Here is an 11,600-nt window from a genome sequence, read left to right on the forward strand (position 1 = left end):
ATAACACTGATTATGTGTTATTATTTTTGTTAAATATTTTCCTACTTTGAGTGTTATTTGGTTCATAATGCCGCCTTTGCATCAGGGGATAGGGTGGGGTGGGGTTGGTCCGGGGCCAACAAGCTTGGCCCCCCCTTTGGCCCCCTAAATTTGGAATATATCTCACCAAACAATTTTGGGTGCAATGCGCAGTTTGTCCTGTAGGCTATAAAAAAAAGAAAAACATCAGATGCTAAATTCAAATCTGCATTCGCTGACTGACGAAACAGAAACATTTTTGCAGAGACATTCGCGTTGGGGCAGTTGTGGTCTAATGGTTAGTAGTAGTAGCCCTTTATTGTCACTAGTCACAAGTACCAGAGACATTAGCCATCAACCTGTCCATACATACACAAACATACATACAATACAATATGACAAGGGGGTGGACAGGACAGGAAGACAGGGAATTGAGGAAGAAATACAGCTTAAACATGAGGAAGGAGGGGAGAAAAAAAATAAAAAATCTGCCCACTGCTTCAATCATGACGGGCAGCCTTGTGAGGCTTTGGACAGCTGTTCCCGTCTTCTGAATTCTCTGATAACCCAGGGCAAAGCCTAATCCAATCAGCAGAAAACCCGTTATCATGGTTCCGAATAGGTAGATGTCTTCAATGTCCTAAACTTCTAAAATGAAAAAATGTACTAGAAATTGGCACCAGCGCAATTAATTGCAATTTTTTTTCAATGTAAACAACTTAAGCCGTACTTTTTGCTCATAAAGGTAAGAGTAATACATCATTCGAAACTGTAAAGGGTCTACTTTTATTTGTGTGCACTCACAATATCAACAAAATGTTGTGCTTTTATCTTGAACAGGAGCGCTTCAAAAGTGAACCGAAAGTCAGCAAATACATGCCTCACAGACATGATAAATATATCTATAGAAAGCTTTAAATTACTACTTAACGAAATAAATAAATAAAAACAAAAACAAAAAACTATTTAATATAATCGTTATCCGTGAAGATACACTCCTCTCTAAAGGCGAGTCTAATGAGGAGATGACAAATCCTTACTATTTCCCCCGGACACATTCATGGTAATTACTTTTGCTGGGGCTTTTGCTGTATTGTGTGTATTTGAACGCAGAACGCAGACACTAAATACATCGAGCCGCTCTTGACAGTGGCGGCAGCACGGACACATGTTATTTCCACCAGCGCAGCAATTTTTTCGTCAATAATTGATGGATGTCTAAAATATAAAGATAAGGAGAAGCCTAAAACAGGCCCGAGGACCGGCCCGCGTCTGAACTATGACGTGAATATTGGCCCGAAGTCCACCGGCCCTATTTACTTATACTGTGGAATACAAAGGAAACATGAAAATATAGGGGAGAGTGGGGTAAGAGTGGGGTAATTTGAGCATGTGGGCAAAATGAGCCACCTTTTGTTTCTAGGAAACATCTGGGGTTACTAATTAAACCATGGTTCCCCGAGAGGGTACGAGACGCTGCATCCTAGTGGACACTTTGGGGAACGCTGTCTGCGTGACCAGTACCTGAAGCAAGCGTAAAACAACTCCAATCCTATTGGTCCACGTGGCCTGTGACGTCATAGGTGGGTACCCGAAAGTATAAAGCGGCACCTGCTGAATACGTTACCAAATCAGTTGTCTTAGGAGACGTAAACAGGCAGGCCGAAGGTATGGCAAGGGTGAACACTTTGGAGAACGATATCCAATCACACCATGTCGAGGCGCATGCCTGTCCACCTGGTAAGAGAGCACCAAGGAGGTGTCAGACATACACCAAACCTTTCCTCAGAAAGGGGCCAATCCACTGACACCTAGGGCTGCTCACATAACTTGGTAAAATGAAGGAGCCCGATACCAGATAAGGTTGAACACCCTAACCAAGGTAAGAACACAGCCATCCTCAGATAGCTAAGCTATGTGAGCAATAGTAGCCAGATACATAAGACCACTGAGAGGATGGAAGCCTAGAGGAGTTCTCAAGATTGCTACCAACAATCCCAGCTAGGACACAGCTATCCGCAGATAGCCATATCCAAAGAGTCTTATGAAAAATGACCTTCCTAAAGAGCTGCCCAGACCATGGGGATGGCTATCTACTTAAAACCCTGCAGGGGAGATAGCACTGTCACATAGTTATCCTCAGATGGGGCAGTCGTGGCCTAATGGATAGAGAGTTGGATTTATAACCTGAAGGTCGTGGGTTCGAGTCTCAGGTCCGGCAGGGATTGTAGGTGGGGGGAGTGAATAATCAACACTTTCTCCACCCTCAATAACACAACTGAGGTGAGACCCTTGAGCAAGACACTGAACCCCCAACTGCTCCCCGGGCACCGCAACAATGGCTGCCGGGTGTATGTTCACTACTTTGTGTACACTTGGATGGGTTAAATGCAGAGCACAAATTCCGAGTATGGGTCACCACCATACTTGGCTACACACCACTTCCCCTTTTTCCCTATATCTCTAGGAAGGGGCTACAGGACCAAAAACTAAAAACCCCTGATAAACATTCCTGTGAAGCTGTCCAGACCACAGAGAGTGGGCTATCTACTTATGACCCTAGCAGGGGAGATAGCACTAACAAAATTAGAGGTATTTCGTATTGCTTGGCGGGAAAGTACCCTATCCTACAGAAAAGCATTAAAAACTGCTAGATCTGCTTACTTTACATCTCTTTTAGAATTTAATACAGTGGCTAAATTAACAAAAAATATTACATCAGCAGGTGCAGACATTACCCAGCAGCACAGTAGTAATGACTTTATGAACTACTTTACTTCCAAGATCGAAACTTTTAGAGATATAATTGTAACCATGCAGCTGTCAGCCACAGTATCGCATCAGATAGTGCACTATAGATCTCCTGAGGATCAATTCCACTCATTCTCTTCTACTGGAAATGAAGAATTGTATAAACTTGTTAAATCATCGAAACCAACAACCTGTATTTTAGACCCTGTTCCATCTAAGACTAGCAATTTCTTACTGCTAAATTCTGAAAAAACAGAGGTGTTAATTATTGGACCAAAAACTTTTGCATGTAATAATCTAGATCACTGTATAATACTTGATGGCTGCTCTGTAAATTCTTCATCATCAGTTAGGAACCTAGGTGTACTTTTTGATAGCAATCTTTCCTTCGAAAAACATGTTTCTAGCATTTGTAAAACTGCATTTTTCCATCTTACAAATATATCTAAATTACGACCTATGCTCTCAATGTCAAATGCAGAAACATTAATTCATGCATTCATGATCTCGAGGCTAGATTATTGTAATGCTTTATTGGGTGGTTGCTCTGTACGTTTAATAAACAAACGCCAGCTGCTTCAAAATGGAGCAGCTAGAGTTTTTACTAGAACCAGAAAGTATGACCCCATTAGCCCGGTTCTGTCAACACTGCAGCCGTAGCCACCCGATTAGGTCCGTATCCAGCCCAGATGGTCAGTGCAGTCACCAGATCCAGTCCGTATTCAGATCAGATGGTGGATCAGCACCCAGAGACGACCTCTACAGCCCTGAACGTCAGCGGAGACCAGGACACCGAGATGAGCGCCAGAGACAGATCCCCAGTGAGGACCCCGCCACTTAGACAGCCATCGGGAAAAGACCACTGGAACCAGTTGAGCCCTTACAATCTGACTTTGCTGCAGTTGGAATTGAACTGCTGGTTCGTTTGGCCAGAGGAGAACTGGCCCCCCAACTGAGCCTGATTTCTCCCAAGGATTTTTCTCCATTCTGTCACCGATGGAGTATTGGTTCCTTGCCGCTGTCGCCTCTGGCTTGCTTAGTTGGGGACACTTCATTTCCAGCGATATCATCGACTTGATTGCAAAGACACTATTTAAACTGAACTAAGCTGGATGAGGACATCACTGAATTCAATAATGAAATGCCTTTAACTGAAAATCTTTTTTTTTATCTTTTCATTTTAAATTATTGACACACTATTTTTATTTTTTGATATTGTGCAGTTGCTTTGACACAAATTACATTGTTAAAAGCGCTATATAAATAAATGTGACTTGACTTGACTGCACTGGCTCCCTATTAAACATTGTATACATTTTAAGATCTTGCTAATTACCTATAAAGCCCTGAATGGTTTGGCACCTCAGTATTTGAGTGAGCTCTTATCACATTATAGTCCTTCACGTCCGCTGGCCATTTGATAATACCTAGAATATCAAAATCAACTGCGGGCAGGAGATTGTTTTCCTATTTAGCGCACAAACTCTGGAACAATCTACCTAATACTGTTCGGGAAGCAGACACTCTGTCAGTTTAAATCTAGATTAAAGACCCATCTCTTTAACCTGGCTTACACATAATATACTATCGCATTTCTATAATTCATATATGTTAAAGGATTGTTAGGTTGCACCAATTAGGTCAACCAGAACTGGGAACACTTCCCAAAACACTTCCGTCTTGTGGGATTGACAACAGAAGTTGACGTATTCAGCAGGTGCTCCTTTATACTTTCGGGTACCCGCATATGACATCATGGGTCACATGGACCAATAGGATTGGAGTTGTTTTAGGCATGCTTCAGGTACCGGTCACGCAGACGCGTTCCCCAAAGTGTCCAATAGGACGCAGCGTTAAGTTCCCTAGAAGGGGAACCTTAAACAAAATTGGTGATATGACCACACATGTTTGAAGAGTAACCCATTTTACTAACCCTGTGATGGGAAGAAAGAAAGAAACTGCAATCCTAAGGGAAAACACAGGCTCAAAAACAACTTAATAACTCCCCGAACAACCTAATTCTCTCTAAATTAAGACAACATTGACAAAGTGACTAATTTGTCTTATTTAAGCAGTTCTGAGACACAAACAAATCAGGTCAAGTCTGTGTGAATGATTTCTGCTCTAATTAGCCCCAGGCTGGTCTCATCTCATGAGGATCAGGTTTAATGACCTTAGAAGAGATGCAATGTAAACACAACACTGTTCGTCCTCAGAGCGAGTTAACTGATTTCCCTGAACTCAAAAACACATCATAATGCTCTTAGAACTTGAGAGATAGAGCCCCCAGTCATTAACAAGATCAGGATCTGGAATTTAAAAGGTCAACTGAGGTCACCATGGATTTATTTATTTAGTTATTTAGTTAGTTTGTTTGTTCATTAACAATAATCTTTTTATCAGCTCAAGATGAGCTCATATCCTATAATGATTATTGAAATATTGAGAGATGGCTGCACTGATTTATGGCAAAATTAAAACCAGATGTGAATATTAATGAGATCTGTCATAAAATGTATCAAGTGCATAAATTTCTGCCACTCGGATTTTGCTTTGAAGCTCCAGTTGGACAGCAAACTAAAAAAAAAGCCTTCAGTATTTGTGAGAACCATCAAACATCTTGTTGGAAAGTTGCTTTTGCCTCATGTTTGCTGATGAAATGAGTGTTTGTTCAAGTGGCATCCACGACCACATTTCTAAATTATGAAAGACAAACACTTGCATTTCATAATAGACCAAAGTAATAATTTACAAAAACAAACAAATAGACAAGCAAAACAAGATATGTAAAGTAAAAACAAATCCAATAAAAATACTCAAGCGCAGACAAAAAGCAGTGGTGTTTGTGTAAGGCTCAATGTGCACTCCTTAAACTTCTGAACCTCATTCTGACACTTCCCTCTATACTGTAAATGTGTGCGTGTGGTCCTGGTATTTGCTATCATCTCCATAAAGCTTGTCAGCAGAAGGAAGCATGAAGTGCTCTAAAATTTCCTGGTAGATGGCTGCGTTGACTGTGGACTTCAGAAAACGCAGTGGACCAACACCAGCAGATGACATGACAGCCCAAATCATCACTGACTGTGGAAACTTCACACTGGACTTCAAGCAACGTGGATCCTGTACTTCTCCACTCTTCCTCCGGACTCTGGGACCTTGATTTCCAAATGAAATACTAAATTTACTTTCATCTGAAAAGAGGACTTTGGACCACTGAGCAACAGTCCAGTTCTTTTTCTCTTTAGCCCAGGTAAGACGCGTCTGACGTTGTCTCTGGTTCAGAAGTGGCTTGGTAGCCCTTTTCCTGAAGACATCTGAGCTTAGTGACTCTTGATGCACTCACTCCAGCTTCAGTCCACTCCTTGAAGCTCTCTCTAGTGTTTGCATCAGCTTTGGTTGACAGTATTCTCAAGCTTGCGGTCATCCCTGTTACTTGTGCACCTTTTCCTACCCAAATTCTTCCTTCCAGTCAACTTTGCATTTAATATGCTTTGTTACGTGACTTTAGCAAATAAGCGCTTCAGCCGATTGCAATTGTCTGATACAACACTACCATCTAGTGAGTGACAAATGTAATTACATCCACAGTCTTTTTCATTTTTTTACGTCAATGAATAGACACACACGGACTCTTAAAAATGTAACACATTTCCTGTTCGAGATATTAAATGTTTCCGACTAGACAAGTTACGAAACCTTCCTGAAGCTCTTGAAATCTTAAACTGTAAAGGCAAGTTTATTTCAATATCAAACCTATAAGAGATTTGCTACACAGGCTCGAGCGTGAAAGACAATCGAATACATACGATTACATACTTTTGTTTTACAGGTGTATTGGTTTTGGAGACGTTCGTCGTTATTTATTGTAAAACATTTTAAATTGTAAGGATGACATCGACTCCTTCTCCATCCCCTCACAACCGGAGCAGGAGTGAGGATGAGGATGATCCAGTGGACGGGATGATCTCCAGGACAGGCTGTGCTAAGCTGCACCATGCTCTGCAGGACTGTATGGCTGAGCAGCAGGACTGGAGGAAGTGTCAGACTGAGGTTCAGAAGTTTAAGGAGTGCATGACCACCTACCAGAACACTCGCAAAGAGCAGCTCCTGAAGCAGAGGACTTCCGCCACACAATCTGCCTGATGCAGAGGCCTCTGAGACAATAAAACATTCATCGTATTTAACTTACTTGACAAAAGGCAGTGTCAAGAATTGCTGTCAAGCAGAGAAATGTGTAATGAATTTTTTTTATGTATGTTTAATGTACATATTTATTGGACAATCAGAATAAAGAAGGCAAACAGAGGCGTTTTCTTAGTCTCAGATTTTGTATGTCTTAATAAAAAACTTTGAAATATATTACTTTTATCACAATATCATAATTAACTGAATTTGGGTTTGCTGAGCATTCATAAAACAGTTTCACTGGGTTCTTGCTCTTAGGTTTTAGAGAAGTGTGCCCTACTTATCGCTCTATATTCAAAAGATATAGCAGAAGAATAACAGCAGAAATAGTATTTTATAGTACAGAATGTATGAAAACCTTACATAACATTTAATTTAGCACTAAAATAAAATGGTAAAGGTGAAGTAATTTATTATTATTTAAAAAAATAATAATAATCTCATCACTTACAGCTACAGTATTGTATATTTTCAAAAGAGCTTGAGATTGCCGTGATTGCCATTTTATTCATGGCATTTGCTGGAGATTGGCAGTGTTAACAACCGTACATTTTTGGTTTCAGAGAAAAAGGCAAATTTTTTTTTTTTTTTTTTTGAGGACTGTGTTAAATTCTTATCAAACATGAGAAATTATTTTACACATCAGTACAGTTAATCCTGTTCAACTGGACATTTCTAAAATAAGTTTAGTTCCATCATCATCCCTGATATTACTCCAACTCAGAGTGTTTTCTGTTTCACTTCATTAATGAAGTTTCAGGAGCTTCTTTCAAGTTTCAAGAGCTTCTTAGCTTCAGCATATCCCTTCCTAGCATCCATATGCAAGCAGCTTCGCAAGCTCCTTGGCCGGAAGTGAATTGTTCCAGGTACTAAAGGCTATCCCTATACTATTCTCGGTTTTTGTTTTATCCTCGATGATACTGATGAGCTGTGAAAACTACAAGATTTATCTGACTTTGGACACAATCGAAGCACTATCGTTTGGCTCAATGTGTTTGTGGATCCTTTTGAACCTTTTTCCACATCTACAGTTCACATCTACATTTCTCAAATGTTGCCATTTTAGGCTCAAACCAGTCAATACGCTCATTTTCCCTGAATTTCATCAGGTAGTTGTTCCTGTACAAGCTTATGAGCAGTCTTAAATTCTCCAAGTGCCATATAAAATGCCTCCACACTTTTATTTATTATAAATAAATAAATTTGTATATTATAATTGTTAATTTAAAATTGGAAATTGCAACAAAAAAGCCACACAAAATGTTTTTATTTTGTTGTTTTTTTATTTTTTTATTTGAGCACTGTGATGTTAAATTCTACAATTCTTCAATTATTTTACAATATCATCATATAACACATCAAACCAGCCAATCCTGTTGAAGTGGACATTTGTTAAATGATCAATTATAATTAAAGACATTCGTTAAATGATCAATTATAATTAAAGACAAAATGTCTATATTTACATTCTCTGTTTCCCATTTCTCTCTGTAATAGTGTTCACCCTGTTGCGTTTGTACAGTTCTTTTATGGATTGCATGACCTCTTCTGTCTTTAGAGTGTATATGATGGGATTCAGCATAGGTGGTATTATTTGCGTCAGGGAATTGTTAATTATCCGTGAGTTTGGATCAATAGATGTTGACATGGATTTAACATTTACACTTAAAATTGGTAGATAAAAAACTGCCACTAATACAAGATGTGAGGTGCAGGTTTTCATGGCTTTGATGCGATCAGCACCATGAGCAATCTTGAGCAATGCCGCAGCAATGCAAAAATATGAGAGGGTTATCACTATCACCGGCAGGCAAATTAGGAGACCAAATAATATATATGCTATGAGGTAATTTATAGAATTACTGTTACAGGAAAGGCTGATAACAGGGCCGTGATCACAGAAATAGCTATCGACCACAGTAGATCTACAAAAAGAGAGTCTGTTGATTAATCCCACAAGGACAGCAAATAAAACCATGGAAAACATCCACATACTGCTTATAATGAATGACATGGATGTTTTGGTAATAATGGCATGATATTGTAGAGGAAAACAAATAGCAACCAGTCTGTCATAAGCCAAAGCAAGTAGTGTCAAAGACTGAACGTTCATAAAATGAAACACAAAAAACATATTCATCAAGCATGCTTCATATGAAATGAGCTGGTGCTCAAATAAAAACATGTCTATGAGTTTTGGAACCAAAGCCGAACTTCCGCACAGATCAGAAAGTGCCAAATTAAAGACTGCAATGTATTTGGCTGTGTGAAGTCTGCGGGCCAAATAAATGGCACACATGATAAATAAATTCCCAAAAACGGTCACAGCATATACAAAACACAAGAACACGTAGTAGTATTTTGCATGAGGGAAACTAGAAAAGCCCCTGATGAAGAATGTTGCAGGACGAACCAAGGTCACATTTTCAGAGGAGTTTGACTGCACTGAAGTCAAGCTGTCCGTTGTCTGTAATGTTGTGTTACCTGTGATAAAGAACTGTTTTTAGATATGCACTCAATAATATAATGATTTCAGTGTATTTGCCAATATTTCTTAGCACTATGATTCACTGCAGACCTCTCAGCCTTCCTAAACAGTTATTCTGAACAAATACAGTACATTACAATACAGAATATGGTTAGGATTTATTTAGTTCACATGATATATAAACATAAAATCAGACCTGCACAAGATTAAAGATGCTGCATTTACAATTCATGCTTCAAATAACACAAAACAAACACTGTTTTACATTTAGTAATTTTATAATTATTTTCAAGAATTCCATACAAAAAGCACACAGCTACTATCATTATAACTGGAACACATTTGGTATACTAGATGAAAACATGATTCTTTTTTTGGTAAGCCTTTTTCACAGATGCCATAAACTCATTTGTCGTGAAAGTGTAGATTATAGGGTTAACTATCGAAGGAAGCACAGAGGTCAGAAAAAGTATACTTATTGTTGTGCTGGTGCTTAAAAGGACCCAAAATACATATGTTAGGGAGATGGGCAGGTAAAATACAGCCACTTCTATTAAATGAGCAGTACATGTCTTTTTGATGGTCCTGTGGGATTTTGAACAATGTTACAGCTATGCATGTATATGAAAAGATTATACAAATAACTGGAAACATGATGATGACCTGAAACAGAACACTCAAGCTGACACAACATGGGAAATTTGACCTGCAATCAGAGAAGTTAATGATTATGACCCTAGCTCTGCAAAAAGAAAGTCTGCTGATGATTGTTCACATTAGTGTTAGTGTCCATGAAGCACCAATTATTACAAAGCATAGATCTGTGGGTCACAATCATATGATACCTCAGTGGTAAACAAATGGCTGCTAATCTTTCAAAAGACAGTAACTAATAGCATGTTGGAGAGCATATCACACAAGCACAATCCATATGGCATCAACTGATTCCCAAACAAAAATGCACCCAGTTGCTGAGGGACTTCAGTGATACTCTCATAAATATCTGTCAGTGATAAATTAAAGACAGTGATATGTTTATGAGCATGAAGATTTCGGTCTGTAATGATAACAAACATAAGGCAGGAGTTTCCTAGAAAATAAATAAAGTAAGCAATAAACAGGTATATATAATAGTATCTCATGTGAGGTATACCAGAGAATCCAGTGGACAGGAAGGAAATATTCCTGCTTCCAGTAACCTCTTGAATCATCTTTTTTCATCCTGTTGGGGCAGAAAAGCAGAATGCAAAAAGATTGAATTTTTAAGATTGAATATTATAATAATAACAAGTTAATGAATAATTAATAGGATATACTCACAGTAAGGTCTTAGGGAGGTTTGCCCGGCCTGCAGGGTTTCCCTAATGCATTATATACTGAATGAAGAGGTGTCAATCCCTTCAGCCTATCACTGACTGTGACAGTCTCAACCAATGGCACACCTCTATAGAGCTGTCATCTGGCCAATCAAATCACAGCACTGACAATAATGTCAAAGATAGTTAGAATCTCTGTATTTGTCCTGGTTGACCTGCCATTATTTCTTGGTCCTAAATTTAAACATGAATAAGGTGAAAAATGTAACTAATATAGAATTAATATTACCATACTTCACGTTGATTGATTATATTAAGACCTGCAAACATCTTTTGTATTTTTTTTTGTAAGTTTTCTGAAATGTTATATTTAATATGGTAGAATTGAATATTCAAATTTCTATTTTGTTGACATATTACTGTTAAAGGTTTTTACATTTATTTATTTTTTTATAGTTTCACTCACTCACAAAAAAAAATCAGGTTTTTTTAGGACTACAATTTTGGTGTGAAATTAGGCAAATTACAGTATATATGAACAAACCCCTTTGTACAAAGAAAACATCAGAATATAGATAGGAATTAAACAGAGATTTAATTAGATTTCTGGCTCAGTGCATGAAGAAACATTTTTTTTGAGAAAAAGGCCTTCAAAAATATGTATTTTAACAGAAATCTACAGACAGAAACAGATCAAGTATATTAAAATAAACATTTAGATATGTATTTTGGATGTTTCTTTTCTCTAGCCTAAAACAGCATGTTATGAAATGCCCAAAATATCAAAATCGATCAGTGCATGAAAAAACAATGTTTGCCTGTAATGTCTTGCTGTCACGAAT

The 11,600-nt window shown here is 38.4% G+C and overlaps 2 protein-coding genes across 2 annotated transcripts; one reads left to right on the forward strand and one right to left on the reverse strand.

Moving 5' to 3' along the window:
- The first annotated feature begins 6,428 nt into the window (after positions 1-6,428).
- coa4 (cytochrome c oxidase assembly factor 4 homolog) lies at positions 6,429-7,062 on the forward strand. Its single transcript, XM_079407805.1, has 2 exons — positions 6,429-6,499; positions 6,599-7,062. Exon 2 carries the CDS (start codon positions 6,658-6,660, stop codon positions 6,910-6,912), a length of 255 nt encoding a protein of 84 aa, XP_079263931.1. The 5' UTR covers positions 6,429-6,499; positions 6,599-6,657; the 3' UTR covers positions 6,913-7,062.
- A 1,354-nt stretch (positions 7,063-8,416) lies between these two features.
- Positions 8,417-10,653, reverse strand: LOC306863791 (olfactory receptor 1E16-like; the record flags this gene model as incomplete). The annotated part of the gene is made up of 2 exons (XM_079407343.1): positions 8,417-9,438; positions 10,596-10,653. 2 exons carry the CDS (start codon positions 10,651-10,653, stop codon positions 8,417-8,419), a joined length of 1,080 nt encoding a protein of 359 aa, XP_079263469.1.
- Positions 10,654-11,600: the final 947 nt, after the last annotated feature.

Source organism: Barbus barbus (assembly GCF_936440315.1).
Source record: "Barbus barbus genome assembly, chromosome: 45".
NCBI lineage: Eukaryota > Metazoa > Chordata > Actinopteri > Cypriniformes > Cyprinidae > Barbus > Barbus barbus.